Source organism: Vigna unguiculata, chromosome 2 (genome assembly GCF_004118075.2).
Source record: "Vigna unguiculata cultivar IT97K-499-35 chromosome 2, ASM411807v1, whole genome shotgun sequence".
Classification (NCBI taxonomy): Eukaryota; Viridiplantae; Streptophyta; class Magnoliopsida; order Fabales; family Fabaceae; genus Vigna; species Vigna unguiculata.
In genome coordinates, this window is record NC_040280.1 from 65156 (window position 1) to 85644 (window position 20489).

At 40.5% G+C, this 20489-nt stretch overlaps 1 protein-coding gene and 1 long non-coding RNA gene across 3 annotated transcripts; one reads left to right on the plus strand and one right to left on the minus strand.

The window, feature by feature from the left end:
- The first annotated feature begins 12238 nt into the window (after nt 1–12238).
- Nucleotides 12239–14134, plus strand: LOC114173689. Its single transcript, XR_003602545.1, has 2 exons — nt 12239–12598; nt 13830–14134. It is a non-coding gene; the product is annotated as an uncharacterized LOC114173689 (long non-coding RNA).
- A 991-nt stretch (nt 14135–15125) lies between these two features.
- On the minus strand, nt 15126–17458 carry LOC114174223 (UPF0496 protein At4g34320-like). 2 transcript variants are annotated; one of them, XM_028059017.1, is made up of 2 exons: nt 17065–17458; nt 15126–16495 (listed from the first exon to the last, which is right to left on the minus strand). In XM_028059017.1, the coding sequence occupies exon 2, from the start codon at nt 16475–16477 to the stop codon at nt 15362–15364; it is 1116 nt and encodes a 371-aa protein (XP_027914818.1). In that variant the 5' UTR covers nt 16478–16495; nt 17065–17458; the 3' UTR covers nt 15126–15361. The 2 variants fall into 2 exon arrangements, with proteins under 2 accessions (XP_027914818.1, XP_027914817.1); XM_028059016.1 differs by having other exon boundaries at nt 15126–16535; nt 17065–17456.
- Nucleotides 17459–20489: the final 3031 nt, after the last annotated feature.

Here is a 20489-nt window from a genome sequence, read left to right on the forward strand (position 1 = left end):
CGGTCTCTGGCAGGCGAGTCCTCGAGGCCATGAAGAGGATGAGTGCAGCCCTTGTCTCGCGCGCGTTGGAGAAGAAAGAAGGAGGGGACGCGTCGTCACCGGCGTCGTCACCGATGTCCCTGGTGCGGCGAGGCAGAGATGGAAGTGGTGTGTTGGTGGTAGGTGAATGGTGACGGTCTTGGTGTCGAGGGAGAAAGGAGGCTTGCCTCTTGTTTCTTTGAGCAGTTAGGTTTAGGTGATTTGTTCCATATGCCACACGTTTTTTTTTTTTTTTCACACAGCACACCCCCCCTTTTTATCTCTGCACCCCATGTTCATCATTTCTTCTCTTCTTTTAATATTCTCACTCTCTTGCATTTTGAGTCTGATCATGTTTGCTTCCTTCCCGCACCTCCATTCTCTTTATCCTTGCGCACTCCCCCTGTTTTTTTAATTGCAGCCCTTGCTTCACTATGCACACACCTCCCAGTATTTGCTGACGGCACCACCATGTTTACTGACCCCACTCCCCTTGCATGCTTTATAGTATTTTTGGGCTTGTTTTATATTTACTTGTTACACTATCATTTTTATTGTAGACACCTCATTTACTTTATGTACCTCTCACTAATTACTCATGTATCCCATGTTTTATTTTTCATTTTCATCCTTCTTAATTAATTTGTTTTTTTTATTTATTTACTTTTTCATTATTATTATTTATTTTTTATTTTTTTATTTTTTATTTATTTTATTTTATTTTTATTATTTCTAAAAAAAATCAAATATTTGAAAATTGTTAAAAATTACAAAAATAGAAAAAATCTAAAAAAAAAAACCAAAAAAATAGTTTTCTTTCACTTTATCGTGTCTGTCCGGTCGCTCGCACCGTGTGACACTCATTTTCAAAAATACCAAAAATAGTTTTTCTTTCTCTTTTCGCGTCTGTCCGACCGCTCGCGTCGTGTGGCACATACTTTCAAGTAATTCAAAAATACTAAAAATATAAATTTCAAAATATAAAAAAAACAAACATATCTTCTAAAGAACTACGTAACCCTGATTTCTCATTTTTAATGAGAATACGTAGGACCAAGGTCAACCCTTGTCGGGCCCAAAAAATTAAAAAAATATTTTTGTTTCTTTTGTCTTTGTTTTTTTTGGGAAAATAAACATTTTAAAAATCACATCAACTTTGCATTTTTAATTAAAGGTACCGCCCTTGTGGCGACTCCAAATCTTTTCAAACTCGTTTTCTTTTTGGTTCGTCGTCCCGTCGCGATCCCGGTTGTGACAGGGTTCGTATCGAATGTTGAATTCTGATAGCTCGACGGCCTAGGATGACATCCGTCTTGCTAGGTCTGGTTTTTGTAGTATTTTTTGGATTGGGTAGTTGGTTTTGACTGTGATGTTGTGGTTTTGGAAGTATGGGCGTAGGCGGCGAGCTGCGTGGACCAAGGACAAGGCTAACTTCTCCACCATTTGGTACCTGGTTTCAGGATCCTACAGCGTCCTGCTAACAAAGTACACAGGATGTTGCGTGCCTTCTAAGTCTTGGATACTAGCAGAGGTTGGCGAGTGTGTGAAGGGGCCGGGTTGTAGGGTTGTAGACACTGATGGTGTGGTCGGTAGCGGTGATGTATACTAACAAGGGTTGGCGAGTGTCCGGCTTGTGGAGGATGGGTGGTGAGGTGAGAGTGGTTTTGAGTTTCTGAAATATTTGTTCGCAGTCGTCTGTTCAGCCAGTTTGGGTAGGAAGCAAGAAATGGCTGTAAGGCAGCCTATGAGGCGTTGGACCTCTTTGATGGTAGTGGGACTACGCATCTCGATAATTGCCTTACATTTTTTGGGATTGGCCTTTATGTCGTGTTGGGTCAACATAAATCCGAGAAATTTACCACGGTCGACGCCGAATACACACTTGTCAGGGTTGAGGCGGAGGTTATATTGGCGTAACGCGGAGAAGACCGCCGAGAGGTCCTCGGCATGTTGGTGGTGGCTTGGAGACTTAACAACCATGTCGTCAACATACACTTCGACACCTTGTCCCATTAGATGGCTGAAAACTTTGTCCATCAGTCGTTGGTAGGTTGCTCCAGCGTTCTTAAGACCAAAGGGCATAACTTTGTAAAAGTAGTTGGCGTCATCCGTGATGAAGGCGGTCTTGTTCATGTCAGATGCGGCCATGGGGATTTGGTTGTATCCAGAATATGCATCCAAAAAACTAAGCACTTTATTCCCTGTCGCGTCGTCAACAAGTCGGTCGATATTGGGTAAGGGGTAGGCATTACGAGGACAGGCCTTGTTTAGATTCGTGTAGTCTATGCACATCCTCCATTTGCCATTGGTTTTCTTCACCAAGACTACATTAGAAAGCCAAGTGGTGTATTGAACTTCTTCGATGAATCATGCGCTCAGTAACTTGTCGGCCTCAACCTTAGCCGCTAGGCGGCGTTCTTCGCCAAGTTTGCACTTTTTCTGGGAGATGTATTGGGCTTCTTTGTAAATGGATAGCTTGTGGGAGGCGACTAGAGGGTCCACCCCAGGTAAGTCAACGACTGACTAGGCGAAAAGGTCTGTGTTGCTGACAAAGATAGGTGTGATGATGGCACGCTCGTCAGAGTTCAAACTGGTGCCTAAGTTGATGGAGTGGCCATTGGGAAGCTCTAGAGGGGAGGTCTCATCAATTGATTCGAGACGAACATCTCGGCCTACTCTGGGGTCTAGATCTTCGCTTGATAGGGCGATGCCGGAGCAGGTGGTCGCTCAATGTGGTTGGTTTGTTGAATTGGAAGTTGTGGGAGCAGGCTGGCCATGTAGCCTTCGCATGCCAGGCGTTGGTCGCAGTGGACAGTGAAGATGTCACCGGAAGGAGAAGGGAACTTCATGGCCAAATGGGGGGTGGAGACGATAGTGTCGAGGGTGTTGAGGGAAGGACGGACTAGGAGGACATTGTAGGATGTTGGCGCGTCGACGATAAGGAAGCGGATGGGAATGCTTTTGGTTTGGGTTCCGTCATGAAACACGGTGTGAAGGTCAATGTAGCCGCGGGTGGATACTTGTTCGCTAGAAAAGCCATAGATTGGTTCGTCATATGGGGCCATGGCAGTGTCCGGGAGCTGGAGTTTTTGATAGGTGGCCCAGTAGAGAATGTCAACAGAGCTACCCTGGTCGACAAGAACTTTCTTAACGGCATAGTTTTCAATTTCAACGGTGATGACCATGGGGTCGTCTTGTTGATGGTCGAGGCCGTGAAAGTCGTCGTCTGTGAAGATGATGGGAGGCATGCAGCGTCTGTGGTGGGAATGGGTGATATGATTAATGGATTGAATATGGCGGAGGTGTTTCTTTCTGGCAAAAGAGGTGGATCCTCCACTAGCGAAGTCACCAGAGATGGTGTTGATAGTGCCACGTAGGGGAGGATCGGCGGGGGTGATGTCGGTGCGGGCCGGTTGGGGTTCCTGGTTAGCGGGTTGGGCTGGGCGTCTATCGTGGCGAGAGTCGTGTGTAGGGCGTTTGTGGTCGGATCGAGGGGGTGGCGGGATCGAGAGGAATGATCATCTCTACGGATGAAACGACGAAAGTGACCAGCACAGACCAGTTCTTCGATTTTATCCTGGAGTGCTTTGTAGTCTTCTGTGGTGTGGCCATGATTGTGGTGGTAGCGGCAATACTTGGTCATATCAGCATTAGGAGGAGTGGTTGTCTTGCATGGTGGAGGGATGAGGTCAGCTTGTAGGGCCTCATCAAGGATGCAGGATCGGGCTACAGTAAGAGGGGCATATCTGGTGAAGCGGGGTTGGCGGGGCTCGCGTGGGTGGGTATCAGGGCGGGGAGATTGTGGGGTAGGGTTGGCGGTGGTGGCTGCATAGTCATTGCAGAATTTGGTATGGAGGGTCTGCATTTCCTCCATGCAGACATAGTCGGCCGCACGCAATTTAAGTTCGTGCATAGAGGCAGGTGGATGGAGGTAGACGTTGTTGGCGAAAGGGCCGGGTTGTAGGGTGAGTGTCATGCATTGGAGGATCATTTCTTGGTTGAGGTGTGGGGTGCGAAGAGCTGCCTTACTGAAATGATCTATAACGCTCTGAGTGGTTCGCCTTGTTCTTGTCTAATGCCCAGGAGGGAGATTGTGGTAGTTTGATGTGGGCGGCTGCCAGCGAAATGGGTGGAGAACATATGGGAGAGAGCGTCGAAGTTGTCAATGGAGTAGGGTGGAAGAGTTATGAACCATTCTAGAGCAGGGCCCTTGAGGGTAGTGGGGAAGGCTTTGCAGAAGACCGCGTCTTGGGACGTGTACAGGGCGACATGGGTGATGTAGACTTTGAGGTGTTCATCAGGGTCGGTTTCACCGGTATAGCGGTCCAGTGTGAAGGGTTCCCACTAGGCAGGAAGGGGAGTGTTGGCGATAAAGTCGGTGAAGGGGTGACGACGTCTGGGCTGGTAGTGTGGGAGCGGATGGGGAGGGATAGGATGGTTGATCATAGTGGGGAAGGTGGAGGTAAATTTGTGAGGGGGGATGTGGGTTGTCGGGAGGTATTGTGGGTTATAAGGTGGAACATGTGTAGTGTGTAGGGTGGTGGGTATATTGTAGGGGATCTGGGTGGTGGGGAGGGTAGTAGCAGGGGTAAGGGCTGCAGTGTGCCCTGGTTGGGTGGATGGGAAGTGAGTGGGATGGGTGGAGGGAATGGGTGTTTGTTGGGTGGTGGTGAAGGTGTGATGGGTAGGGTTGTATTCGCTCTCTTCTTCTGTGGGCTGGAAGGCCGGGGACCTTGCAGCCTCAGATGCCTCCTTGGCCTTTCCTTTCAGAGTGGTATCAGCTTCGATCTTTCGCTTGAGGCGAGAATTCTCATGCCGTAGCGCCTCCATCTCATCAGCGCTATGTTTCTTCAGATCTGCCAATTCTTGTTGCATTTTAGCCTGGCCGTCCAGGATGGCGGCCAGGTCAGGAGTGATGTTAGCGGGTCCTGGGGGACCAGCGTCAGCCTGCTTGTTAGCTCCAGCTCTGCTACGGGTTGAAACCATCTTCAGAGAAAAGCAGGTACTAAGGTGTTCGTCTCGTGCCCCACGGTGGGCGCCAATTGTTCCTATAGAGAACAAACAAGATAAGTTAGGCACAAGCGTCACCTTACCCACGTAATCTGCTATCTCCTCAGTTGGCCTCTTCCCGGTTGATACATGTCGGCTTGGACCCAAGAGGGGTTACCAACAGAAGGGACTCCGAAGCTCAAGTGAGTCAAAGCTTTCAAAAGGTCAAATCAGGTGATTAATGGAGTAATGAATGCGTACCTTTAATTACTGGGGTCCACACGTATTTATAGAGTATTAATTATGTTTGGTTACGACATGAGCTGGCCCTAGTTCGGGCTGCAGGTGGGCCTGGGCCTTGGCCCAGGCCCTTAGTTCGACTATCGTGGGCTTATTGGATGGCAGGAGGGCTTTCATTTCGCTAAGTCTTTAGAAACGGTCTGATCCGGTTACTTCTCCAGTTGACGGATGTCGTCTTTGCCCGTGCACTATCCTAGATTGGCCGTTTTGTTATTAGTTTAGGCTTCGTTCGGTTATGAGTTTAAGTCTATGCTGGCCCGAGTCGTGTACTTGGGTTGTTTCCGGCATATACGTAAGGGTCGTCATTTATATGGTTAAGTTGACCAGGTATGGTATAGTTAAGTTGGCCAGGTACGGTACATAAATAATAAACCAAAAAAAATTAATTAAATAAATTGGAAATTGATATCTAGAATAACAAAGCCACATCTGAAACAAACATAACTAAAAGTCTACATCCGGAAATCAAACCTCCACATCCGTAAATGCAATTCATCAGATGTCGACATTCAGAAGCATCCTTCACCGAAAGTCGACATCCGGTGAACAAAGCCCACTTCCGGAATACTATCCACATTCGCCATTTGCTTCACCGGAAGTCGACATTCGGTGCGTATACTAACCTTACAGAAGTCGACTTCTGGTGATGGTTTTAAATGCATTTTTGTACTTACGAAAGTCCACTTCCGATATTTTTCTCTTACAGAAGTCCACTTCCGGTAATGATTGACTTACGGAAATCAACTTCTGGTATTGATTGGCTTATGGAAGTCGACTTCCGATCCTAGTTTTGACAAATCTCAGTAAAACTAAATGATTCGTAAACATGGCAAGCATGGCGGGCAAAACACAAACATAGAGATAGATGAACTCACTTTGTTAAATTTGTTGTCTTGAGGAATATGGGAGACGAGAAAAAGAAGAGAGGAGAGAGCAACAAGAATGAGACCACAACAAGAAGAATCAACGCTAACCATAACACAACCACAACACAAGAGACGGAGGAAGGAGTTAGGCGAGAATGGAGTGAGGCTTGGTGGGATTTGGGGTCAGGACGACGCTAGGGTAAAATGTAGGGGTGGGTTTGTTTTCATTAAATAAGAAAAGAGGTAGGTTCAAATTCTGAAACATTTAATGCAGCGGTCAAATGATCAAAGGTTAGTTGTGGAATTTAAAAAATACTTGAGACGTAGAAAAAATATTGGAGTTATAGGAAAAAACCCAATGACCTTTGGTACAATGCCCTTTGGAAAATTATATAATTTCATTAAAAGTAACAAAGTTTCAACCAATTTAAAAGGTGGGTTATTTTTCTTTCTGAAATTAACTATTTTATTTCTTTTTAGACTTAAGTATCTTATAAATTTGGATATTTTTCGATTGAATTTTTATTAAAAATTTTCAATTTATTGATTGCTAAAGAATTTATATTTTTTAATTTAGTTATTTTCGTCATATTGAGACGGAACTATTGTTTTGTGTGGTCATCTTTTGTATTGCATCCACATTTAGAATTACGAGGTTTTGTAATTAAAATAACACAATATTATAGTTAATATAAAATGCTAAATAAATTTTATTATTTTAATATTATTTTATATTATACATAAATTTTCATATTTTTTAGCACATGGAATGGAAACAAAGATAAGAGAACAATCAGATTATTCAATTAGCGAAAAAATTAAACAAAATTTAATTAAATAGTAATAATAATAATTATTCACAAAATAATTTAAAAATGCTCAATTAAAATTTTCTAAATGTAGGAAAAAAAATTATGACTTAATTAAATCTACTATGATACACTTTTTGTAAGCCCCATTTCCTTTCAGCTTTATAAGTGTTTGGGCCTAGCCATTCGTGGGCCTAAGGCCGGAGACCCAATACCGCTTTTCAGCCCCTAACCCCTTAATTTTGTTCCATTTTCAGAGAAACCAACTTTCCCTTCTCTCATCTTTTCTTAGTAAGAGCTCTGCTAGGGCACAAAGTTCGTTCGTCTCCAAGGCAACAACACCTCTTCCTACCTCCAAGTAAGTTGAATCTTAGAGATTTCTGGTTTGTTTCTTCTCCTTTACTCTGGTTAAGCATGTTGGTCGGGTTAGGGTTCCAGCTCTTAACTTTGTTTTGGGCATGGGGTTTTTGTTTCAGCTCACTTTCTTAGTTCGTGGAGCTGTGGTGCCTGGGTTGCCTTCTCTAAGTTGTTGCTCCCTTCTCTTGCGCTTAAAAAGGTAAGGGAAGCTAGGTTCTTTTTCATGTTTTAGAAGTATGTGGTGTGTTTTTGTTCTGTTTCATGCTTGAAATGATTTAAAGAATGCTTGTGCTCGTATATGAATGAACTGTGTGGTTTGTGTTGGCTGCTTTTGGTGCTGCATGCGTGGAACAGTGGTGAGAGCTTGTATTCTCGCCCGAGCGAGCTCGTCTCGCCTAGGGGAGAATAGCAAAAGCTCACCCTGGTTCTGCTCCAGCATCTTGCTCAGGCGACCAATTCTGGTTTTGAGCGACGCATTGTTTCGCTCAAGCGAGAATGGCTCGCCCAAGCGAGTACTCGAGCAAACCAGATGTGCTCTCTGCTCGTGTCCTCGTCCTGGCGAGGAACTTTAGTTTTGGGCGAGTGGTGGTCTCGCTCAAGCGAGCTGGTCTCGCCCAAGTGAGAGCTCGTAGGGGGCTACTATTGCAGGACTCACCCAGGCGACAACGCCTAGCTTAAGCGAGACAGTAGTGGCAGCTTAAGGGAAGGCGTTTATCCTGAGCAAGAATACGGCATAATTGATTTTGTTTTCTTGAATTTATCCATGGCTTGGCTGTATGTCTTGAAAATGCATGGTTGTTTTATCTATATGCTTTGGGATGGGTGCTTTTGGTATGAGTTATGGCATGGAATTGTTGAATGATGGTTGGTGAAATGAGAATTGGATGTATGAGATGAAAGTGGTGGTTATGATATATGAAACATGAAATTGATGTGAGATAGGCGTAATTCCATGAGTCTTGTGGGGAGATCTCATGATGGTGTGTAGTGTATATATTAAGATAAGGATTCAAGTAAGGATCACATCCCAAAACTCTAAAGGGTCAGTGAGTCTTAAGTAGAGCAAACTGACCCAAGTGGTGAGAGTGGCGGGAGGCCCTAGTCTCTGGCAGGATAATGGTCTTAAGAAGAAGAAGCCGTATGCTAGGCCTCATCCACATCCTCAGGGGTCTAGAGGCTTTTCTTCCCCGCCTAGCAGGATCCAGTGCCATCATTACGGAGGACCGCATGTGAACAGTTTTTGCCCGCAGCTATCCGGTTTTCGCAGGTGCATCCATTGTGGTAGGGAGGGCCATTTTGGTAGGGATTGTCCTACCCTGAGGAGGACCGTGGCACGACCTTCATCACAGACTCAGAGTCAGACTTAGTAGAGGAAGGGAGGCAGCAGGCCTCAAGCTGCAGGCAGAGTGTATGCGATGACCAGGTCAGAGGCAGCAGGTTCAGGTAACCTTGTGATTAGTTGTTGTGTGATTTCTGGCAAGACCTGTTGTGTGCTTTTTGATTCTGGAGCGACACATTCTTTTGTGTCAGAGTCTTGTGTGTGGGAGTTGGGGTTGCCGGTGTGTGAACTATAGTTTGATCTCGTGGTATCTACTCCGGCATCTGGGTTGGTTAGGACATCTACGGTGTGTGCTAGGTGTCCGGTGAAGGTGGAGGGACGCATGTATAAAGTCAATCTCATATGCCTCCCTCTGCAAGGGCTAGATATGATCTTGGGAATGGATTGGCTCTCCGCTAATCGCATTCTCATCGACTGCCAGGAGAAGAAGCCGATGTTCTCTAACTTAGAGGAGCCTAAGTTGTTGTCTTCCCATGGGGTTATGAAGGAAATCCAGGACGGCGCACAGTGCTATATGATCTTTGCCAGGATGGAGGTTGAGAAGGAGGAAAGAATAACAGTGATACATGTGGTCAGGGAATTTGAGGATGTGTTCCCTGAAGAGGTACCAGGCTTTCCCCCGAGGAGAGAAGTCGAGTTCTCCATATACTTGGTACCAGGAGCTGGTCCTGTGTCGATAGCTCCTTACCGCATGGCCCCAGCGGAGTTGGTGGAGTTAAAGAAGCAGATAGAGGAATTGCTTGAGAAGCAGTTTATACGGCCGAGTGCTTCACCGTGGGGAGTGCTTGTTTTGCTACTAAAGAAGAAAGATGGTAGCTCAAGGTTGTGTGTGAACTACAGGCAACTGAACAAGTTGACTATCAAAAACAAGTACCCCTTGCCAAGAATAGATGATTTGATGGATCAGCTACATGGGGCATCGGTGTTCTCTAAGATTGATCTGCGATCGGGTTATCATCATATTCTGGTGAAGGCAGAGGATGTGGAGAAAATTGCTTTTAGATCCAAGTATGGGCACTACGAGTATGTGGTTATGTCGTTTGGTGTGACCAATGCTCCAGCCTTGTTCATGGACTACATGAACCGGATCTTCCGGCCATTTTTAGATAAGTTTATCGTGGTCTTCATAGACGACATTCTCATCTACTCCAGGACACATGAGGAGCATCCCGAGCATCTGAGGATAGTGCTTGGTATCCTGAGGGAGAAGCAACTATTCGCTAAGTTGTCAAAGTGTGACTTTTGGATGAGGGAGGTGCAGTTCTTGGGGCACGTGATATCGGTCCAAGGTATAGCTGTGGATCCAGCTAAGCTGGAGGCTGTGATAGAGTGGGAATGTCCCAAGTCCGTGACGGAGATTCGGAGTTTCGTGGGTCTAGAGGGCTACTATAGGAGGTTCATAGAGGGGTTCTCCAGTTTTAGTACGGAGCTAACCAGGAAGGATCAACCTTATGCATGGACTGATAGGTGTGAGGAGAGCTTCAGGGAGCTTAAGCAAAGGTTGACGAGTGCTCCAGTTTTGATCATTCCGGATGTGAGTAAACCCTTTGAGGTTTACTGTGATGCCTCTCATCATGGCCTTGGTTGTGTCTTGATGCAAGAGAGGAAGGTGGTGGCCTATGCCTCAAGGCAACTAAAGGTTCATGAGAAGAACTACCCCACTCATGATCTCGAGTTAGCAGCAGTGGTCTTTGGTTTGAAAATCTAGAGGCACTACTTGTATGGTGCGCAGTTCCGTGTGTTTAGTGACCACAAGTGCTTGAAGTACCTCTTTGATCAAAAAGAGTTGAATATAAGGCAGAGGTAGTGGATAGAGTTTTTGAAGGACTACGACTTTGAACTCCTTTATCACCCGGGGAAGGCGAACGTGGTGGCGGATGCACTGAGTAGGAAGACGATGCATGTGGCACACTTGATGATAAAAGAGATGGAGTTGCTTGAGAGCTTCAGAGATATGAAGATACAGGTTGAGTTGGAACCAGAATTCATTAGGTGTAGCACCTTGGTTATATCTAGTGACTTCCTGAGCTTGATTAAGGAAAGGCAAGCAACAGATGCTAGTCTACAGAAGGTGAAAGAGCTACTGGGATCGGATCAGGCCAAGGAGTTTGCCTTGGGTGGTGATGGTGTGTTGAGGTTCAGAGGTAAGGTCTGTGTGCCAGATGATGCTAAGTTGAGGAGACTGGTTCTTGAGGAGGGACACAAGAGTCGTTTTAGTCTGCATCTTGGCATGACTAAGATGTACCAAGACCTCAAGGATAAATTTTGGTGGCAAGGCATGAAGAAAGAGGTTGCACAGTTCGTATCCGCCTATTTGACTTGTCAAAAGGCGAAGGTGGAGCATCAGAAACCTGGTGGAATGCTCCAGCCCTTGGATATTCTGGTGTGGAAGTAGGATAGCATAGCTATGAATTTTGTTACCCACTTGCCTCGCACCGTGAGAGGACATGATGCTATATGGGTGGTGGTAGATCGATTGACAAAGAGTGCTCACTTCTTGGCAGTGAATCTTAGAATGTCTATGGCCAAGTTGGCCTAGCTCTACATCCGGGAGATAGTGAGACTTCATGGGTTGCCTAGTAGCATAGTGTCTGACAGAGACCCCCGGTTCACTTCAAGGTTCTGGCAGACGCTGCAGAAGGCTATAGGTAGCAGGCTGAGGATGAGTTATGCCTATCATCCTCAGACAGATGGCCAGTCGGAGAGGGTGATTCAGTCCTTGGAGGACTTGTTGAGGACCTGTATCTTGGACCACCTTGGCAGTTGGGATGAGGTGTTACCGCTAGTGGAGTTCACCTATAACAACAGTTACCAGGAGAGTATAGGGATTGCGCCTTATGAGGCTTTATATGGGAGGAGGTGTAGGACTCCTTTATGCTGATATCAAGATGGCGAGTTAGTTTTGGTAGGACCTGAGTTGTTGCAACAGACCACAGAGTATGTGCAGTTAGTGAGAGATAGGTTGCAAGCATCTCAGAGTCGGCAGAAAGCATATACAAACCGGAGGAGAAGACCCCTAGAGTTTGAGGCTGGTGAACATGTGTTCTTGAGGGTGACCCGAACCACTGGTGTGGGGAGGGTTATCCGCTCAAGGAAGTTGTCCCCTAAGTTCTTGGGTCCATATTAGATCTTGAGGAGGATAGGGCCTGTAGCTTATGAGATTGCATTACCACCCCAGTTGGCTAATCTCTACCCAGTATTCCATGTCTCACAGCTACAGAAGTACGTGTTTGACCCGTCACATGTGTTGGATGCGGAGGATGTGCAAGTCAAGGAGGATCTCCGGGTAGTGGTACAACCAGTGGCTATAGATGATCGCCAAGTTAAGGAGCGAAAGGGAAGAGCCACCAGTCTTGTAAAGGTCATCTGGGACTGAAGGACAAGTGACTCTACCTGGGAGCTAGAGGAGGACATGAGGAGTTCATATCCACATCTTTTCTGGTAAGTCTTAATTTTTCGAGGACGAAAAATTTTTGTTGTTGAGGAAATATTGTAAGCCCCATTTCCTTTCAGCTTTATAAGTGTTTGGGCCTAGCCATTCATGGGCCTAAGGTCGGCCTAGTAAGGAGACCCAATACCCCTCTCCAGCCCCTAACCCCTTCATTCTGTTTCATTTTCAAAGAAACCAACTTTCCCTTCTCTCATCTTTTCTCTAGTAAGAGCTCTGCTAGGACACAAAGTTCGTCCGTCTCCAAGGCAACGACACCTCTTCCTACATCCAAGTAAGTTGAATCTTAGAGATTTCTGGTCTGTTTCTTCTCCTTTCCTCTGGTTGAGCATGTTGGTCGGGTTAGGTTTCCAGCTCTTAACTTCGTTTTGGGCATGGGGTTTCTGTTTCAACTCACTTTCTTAGTTCGTGGAGCTGTGGTGCCTGGGTTGCCTTCTCTAAGTTGTTGCTCCCTTCTCTTGTGCTTAAAAAGGTAAGGGAAGTTAGGTTCTTTTTCGTGTTTTAGAAGTATGTGGTGTGTTTCTGTTCTGTTTCATGCTTGAAATGATTTAAAGAATGCTTGTGCTCGTATATGAATGAACTGTGTGGTTTGTGTTGGCTGCTTTTGGTGCTGCATGCGTGGAACAATGGTGAGAGCTTGTATTCTCGCCCGAGCGAGCTCGTCTCGCCTAGGCGAGAATAGCAGAAGCTCACCCTGGATCTGCTCGAGCATCTCGCTCAGGCGACCAATTCTGGTTTTGAGCGACGCATTATCTCGCTCAAGCGGGAATGGCTCGCCCAAGCAAGTACTCGAGGAATCCAGATGTGCTCTCTGCTCGCGTCCTCGTCCAGGCGAGGAACTTTAGTTTTGGGTGAGTGGTGGTTTCGCTCAAGTGAGCTGGTCTCGCCCAACCGAGAGCTCGTAGAGGGCTACTATTGCAGGACTCGCCCAGGCGACAACGCCTAGCTTAAGCGAGACAGTAGCGGCAGCTTAAGCGAAGGCGTTTATCCTGAGCGAGAATACGGCATAATTGATTTTGTTTTCTTGAATTTATCCATGGCTTGGCTGTATGTCTTGAAAACGCATGGTTTTTTTATCTATATGCTTTGGGATGGGTGCTTTTGGTATGAGTTATGGCATGGAATTGTTGAATGATGGTTGGTGAAATGAGAATTGGATGTATGAGATGAAAGTGGTGGTTATGATATACGAAACATGAAATTGATGTGAAATGGGCGTAATTCCATGAGTCTTGTGGGGAGATCTCATGGTGGTGTGTAGTGTATATATTAAGATAAGGATTCAAGTAAGGATCATATCCCAAAACTCTAAAAGGTCACTGAGTCTCAAGTAGAGCAAATTGACCCAAGTGGTGAGAGTGGCGGGAGGCCCTAGTCTCTGGCAGGATAATGGCCTTAGACGCTTAAAGGCTAACCTTGTGTGTGGTAGGGTGAAACCCATTGGCAATGGCTCTGTAGAGCAGTAAAGGCCACCACAAGTGCAAGCGTCCAGTGAATTCGATCTTAGTATATGTATCCGGATAATTGAGTCGTAGTGTCTTGCTTGATTGTTATAACATGATTCCTTGCGCATACTACGTTGCATGCTGGGATTGTTTCAATTACTTGTGTGCTGTAACATGTTAAATATAATTTACACTAGCTTACCCTTCTTTTTTGTGTATGTCCTGTTTTGTTTTCTCTTTTGCGATGATCACCTCTAGTGGGAGCAGATGGGGGAATTCTTGGAAATAGGTCTGATGGTAGCAGCGGTGCAGCTTAGTAAGTTCGTGTGTGTGACTTGCAAGAGCAGTTTTAAGGCTCTAAAGTCATTGTAATCCCCTGTTCTATGAACAGCTTCTTTTGCAAAACAGTACCTTTCGGTTTTACATTTAGCTCATGGCATGATGTTTTGTATGCCCTAGTAATTTCCAGTACTCTTCTTGGGATGACTGTAATAGTGAATCTTTATGCGTCCAGTTGCTCTGATTACTCGTTGATTTCTATAATTATGCAATGTTTAAATTTAGTAGATTTAATCTATTTAAATGGGATGTCACACTTTTCATTTGGACATACAAATTGTTTCTTCAGTCTAGTAAAATCATAAACAATAACATAAATATCAATTAATTTTTTTAAATATTTAAAAGAAAAAATGTTTAAATGATACATTATTGTATGACTAAAACATATCATTTTCACCCTTTAATGTAAATATTTTCGGCTTCTTTATTGGAAAAAGAAAGTGAAAGATATGGAGAATACTAACTAGTGTCCTTAGGAAATTGATTAAGAAATAACTAATGTACGTTGGATTTATCATTTTTACATTAAAAGCTGGAATAATTAATTCTATTAATTAAAATAATATAAATGTATATAACTAATTTTATAAAGACAAAAATATACTTTAAAATCTGTAAACAATAAAAATAAGCCTTTTGAAAATTTAATTAAATCTTAAATTAATACTTTAATTATTTTTTTTGTAAATTTTTTATATATTTAATACTATTTTTTGTTGATTTTTTTTTAATTTAAAATTTTAATGTTTAATTATATTTTAATTTTTAATAACATTAAAATATAATTATTTAATTATTTTTTAACTTTTAACAATAAATATTAAATAAAATATTATAACAAGTATACAATATTTATAAATATTCTTATTTTTTAAACAAAATAAAACTATATTAATTGTAATTAGGTCAGATTTCATTTAATATCATAAAATTTTTGTACATCTATCAATTAAATTTTGAAAATAAATTTTAGATACATTTTGAATCATCCTAATTCAATATGTTATTTTATATTTTTTTTCATAAAACATAAGAAATACATATGATTATCATCATCTTATTTTATATCATGTTGAGTGTGTAAAAATAACCAATTGAGAAGTAAACAATTAGCCGTGCTATTCTATTTTTTATTTTTATTTTTTTTTTCTATTACCGATTAAGAAGTAAAACACATACATTGGGATAACAAAACTTGATCAAACGATGTGCTAAACACAAATACAAATGTATCTATCTCACAAAATAATAATAATAAATACATGAATTGGTGTAATATTGTCTCAAAAGAATAACTTTTAGCTTCCTACACAAATCAAAGTACTAAATGTCAGCATTTTCCCAATATTTACAACATAAATCCAACTTTTCATGAATCAATGATAACCGGAAATCATGAAATTTCACCAGAAATAGAATAAATGAACTGTCCTAAAGCAACAATTACTTCAAGTGTGGGGAAGCTTTATGATTTTTTGTAGAACCAAAGTTCTAGCTCTTATAATGTCTCTGCTACAAGTATCAGCTTGCCCTCCTAAATCTTCAACATTCTTCATAAAAACTTCTAACTTCTTCTTGATCTCCTCTATTGCAACCTTCACGGCATCCTCTTCAATGGCAAATTCCACATTCTGCAAAAGAGATTCAATCTCAATTTCCAACCGATCAATGAGGACCCGAATGTTGTCCAAGTCCTTTATAGCAACATAGGTTCCAACTTGCATCGCGACAGTTACTTCCTTCTGTCCTCTCATGACAGTTTCATAGTTCTTCAACAATGAGTCAATCCACTTTCCCATTGAACCAATTGGGATTGCAGTAACAGCAGCTAGAACAGCTGCAACATGTGGCGTAGCAATTGCTGCAGCCACAACTGAACATATCAACACAGCAGCAACTGTAGCCACAAATATCATGCTTGATACCTTCCTCCAGGTGTGGATTTGTTTCACTTTCTTATCAAGTTTGCTTTGTCTCACTTGCAACTTCTCAAGCATGAGTATCTGCTGATTGTAAATAGACTGATACATTTGGAAGAATTCTTCAGTGAAAGGGTCACCAGCTGCCTTGAAATTCTTCAGTTCCTGTAATGTTCTGGTGTAGCGCTTCTCTCCCAACCCGATTTCCTCTTCAAACTGTTGAAGGGCCACAAGAATAAGCAATTGGCTATCCCTGGCTCGTTTCAGGCACTTCTCCAATGCAGTGCAGAAATCTAGAGTCTGCAAGCTGTTATCAAAGTACTCCTCAACAAGCTCAAACAGTTCTTGATTCTTCCATATATCTTTCTTGCAGTCTAAGATCACCTTCACAACTTCCTGATTCATTTCCAGAAGGCACTCTGTGACTTGTTTCAGAGACTCAAAAGAAAGGGACCGAACCTCGACTCCAACTGCCAAAGTATTCATGACTTGATTCGCTCGAGCTTGAACTGTGGTATCAAAGGACTGCAAATCAGAGTCAAGTTTCCATGCAGTCTCATATGACCTCAGTTCAGTTGCCATATCAGTATTGAAGTTAATTCCGGATGATGTTGCATGGGTCTTCTTGCTCATATGTGACCCCATTCTTTCAACTGAAATGATCTAATAAAGAACAAGGAATAACCAATTTCAAACTCAGTACCTGATTATCATCAGAAGAAGAAGAAATTAGCCCCACCAAGAAATTCCTTAACTGATTAGGTAAAATTCAAAGGTGTCCAGTTTGTGATTAAGGGTGCACAAATAATCTTGGCCTAATCACAAACAATTTGAGGGCAAATATAATATATTTCAAACAGGCTAATAGAGACCATTGCTACATAGATTTCTACACATGAGAAACCCTATCATATCACAATCAATTTCAAACTAACCAACCAGTGGATACAAATGCTATTTCAGATATTTGCACCCATTAGAAACATTACCACATCACAATCAACTTCAAACAAACAAATACTCGTAGAATTCTTTTCACACATTACAAACTTCACAACATTATCATCAGCATCAAACAAACCCCCGATTAAAAAGGATATTTCTTTCTCATTCATTTGCATACGAAAAAAGAACCTTTAACACACAAAACACAGTACTCCATATTATGAAGAATAGTGAACAATTAGAACAAAACAAGCAGACCCAGATGGCGAATTTTGCAAAGTACAAACCTTTGAGAGCAATTGAAGAAGATAAGAATTTGCAGAGAGTGATTACTTTTGATCCAATGATAGATTATGGCGTCACCCTGTTGATCTATTTCTAAAAAGGGAAAAAAATTGAGAGGCTCAATGTGAGGAATTTAAGACCTTGAAGACAGCTGAACACCTGTTACTTATTTACCACAAATTTGGGAGCTTTGAGATGTGAGCGAAACAATAACTTGCACGCATAAGAAGATTTCTGCAAAAACGCGTGAAGCAAACCAAAGGAATGCACGTAAGATTTTCCTTTTAACGCGCAAAAAGCGTAGAAGAAAAACAGTGACAAGGGTTCAAGAAACAAAGTGAGTGGCACAAGTCTGAACATAGGACTTCTTGAACATCATAGGAAGTGAAACTACACATGGAATCTTATATTCTTAGATTATCTGTTGAGACAAGTTTTTACATTAAAAGACCCCTCAAAACTCAACCAGACTAAAATACTTTATTATGATAGATATTTTATACTATACTAGTGAAATAATTATAAACAAATTATTATAAATGTAAGGAACTTTAGACACATATATAATAATAATTTAATTAGATAATAACAAAATATTTATATTATCAACATATATGATTAAATTTATTTCCTTTATATCAAATGTCAAGAAAAAGACATCATGTTTGTCAATAAAGTTTAAAGTTTGATGAGATTGTTATGTATTATTTCATGAAAAAGGTATAATGTTAGCTTTATCTAAATAATAATTCATCTCCATTGTGTGGAAACAAACAAAATCATTAAATTGTTCATTTAATTCCGGATCATATTAAACAAATGGAACATTCTAAGTTATACATCAAAATCTGTTATATTAAGATGATATTAGAAAAAAAAAATACAAGATAAAAAGGTGGAAAAGAAAACATTCCAAATTGGTGGTTCATAAAGCTAAGACACCTGGAAGTTGAACTTTTAAAGCATCTCAATTTAGTTACTTGATAGCCAAGATATATTTCAAATTGCACTGAACACTAAAATTAGAAGTAAAATAAAAGAATAAATATTAAAGTATGACTTATAATATTCAGAGTTCAATGTACATACGTATGAATATATTTACGAATATTAGTGGATAAAGTTCGGGTAATAGCTTCTTTATATTCCATCTGTTGTATAAATTAGAGTTATCAAAATGGGTTGAAATCTGCGAGCCAACCTAGCTCACCACAGGTTCACGCCGAGTTAGGTTGAAATTTTTTTTTTACATTTCATTACGAGTTGATTTTTGACCCGACTCACCTAGAACTCGGCTCACACAGATTGAACCCGTGGTGAGCCGGATTAGCTCACCAATCCGCAAATAAAGGGTCACACAAGTATTTTTTATTAAGTTGGGCTTTGTATTTGAGTCATGTTAGGTTTATTTTAGGCAACACATATTTTTGTAATTTTGGATTGTATTAAAGTTTATTTAGATTTTAATTAGAATTATAATATAGTTTTGACTAAAAAATGTTAAAAAAATTGTAGTTTTTTTTTAATTAAGTGAGCCCGTGAGCCAATCTGTTTAACCCACCAACCCGCGGTGGACCGGGTCGGGTTGAAATTTTTTTAGCTCACTAATTAGTCTGCCGAGTTGGGTTGGCTCACTAAGTGATCAACCCGTTTTGATCAACCCGTACCTGTTTTTGTATCTACGTAGGTATCTGTTAAGGGGATACCTGCATTTTTTTTATATCCACAAATATTAAAATATTTAACAATATTTTTTTAAAAAATGTATTTATAAAAAAATTTAAAATATTTAACAACTTTTTTTAAACATAAATTCAAATAAAATAAATACATAACATTCATAAATTTTAAAATTTTAAGCGAAGTCCAAATATAATTTAAATAATATTGAATGACAGTTTAAAAAAAATGGAGATTTTTTAAAACTAAGTGATAAAAAATAACCTATTTAAAATCATTGTGTTAATATTTTAATCATTTATTTTTAGTTTTCGTAATGCAAAGTAGAGTATAGCGGATACATGTATCCACGAATACACAATATTGTAATACCGTATCCACCATGTTAACAAGCGAATATAAAAAATATTTGTACCCATTATATGCGGATATTCATTTAAAATATTAATTTTCTACCTGTTACGAATTTTATTTGCGGATAGTTGTAGGTACAAATTATTGGCATCCTTATTCTTGTACCTAATGAAAAGATTTGGCTTTAAATAATCTCATTAGAAAAATATTTAATTAAATTTATTATTATTATTATCATTATTATTATTTTAAATGTATATATTTATGTATTAAAATATCAATTTCTTATATGAATAAAAGACACTAAAAATCTTAAATGAAATCGTCTCTATTAATAGAAAAATCTTAAATTTACTTAGTCTGGTTAGGTAATATTCATTTCTTTAAGTTAGATATAGGATAATCTTTATCATCTTTTACATTGTAACTTAAATGTATATATTTGGCTATTTTTACTGATTTTTTATAACTATTTGATCTTTATATAATTATTATTTTTATTTAATATTTATAAAATTATAATTTTTATTTCGTAATATTTAACATCACAGAAGAAAATATATATTATATAGACATTGAATATGTGACAACATTATATTTCTTTACTTTATTTTTATTTTTTTAATAAAATTATTTAATTAATATTTAAAGAAGACATTTATATTTACAAAATATGGGAAATTCTTCATGAAAATGAAATGAGATGAGATAAAATTTTATATCTATTAATTGTAAGAATGAGAAAAGAAATAAATTTTGACTTTAAAAATAGAGATGAGAGAGTCAAATTCATAGACTATTTGATACTAATTGTTATAGTCGAACGCTTACTATTAGACTAAAAATTATAGCCTATAGTTAGGACGCAACTCTTTACTTAAGAGTGCAATAGTCCAAACGCCACTTGAGACACAACCCACTTGACCTCTGTTACGGGACAATTGATGTCACATGCAACAAGAACTTCTTAAAAGTATGTATGAGGTTGACAAATTCATTAGTTTGAATGATTTTGGATTGTTTTCGTTGAAGATGCATGTTTTTCTGGTTCAACAAGGCCTCTTAAAGCTTGGGAAGATGAATCCAAGACCATGATTGAGGATGATAGGAAAGTGTTGTTGGCGAAGACTCATCATACAATTATTCTGAGTCCTTGTGACAAGGTGTTAAGACAAGTATCAAAGGAAAATATCAGAATGGAACAATGAAAAAAGATTGAAAGCTTATACATGACTAAGTCTTCAGTGAACCGAATGTATTTGAAGCAAGTATTGTGCTCACACAAGAAGAATTGTGAAAAAGCAATTAGTGATCAACTGGATGAATTGAATAAGTTGAATCTTGATTTGAAGAGCATTGACATTCAGATTGATGATAAGGACCATACATTGTT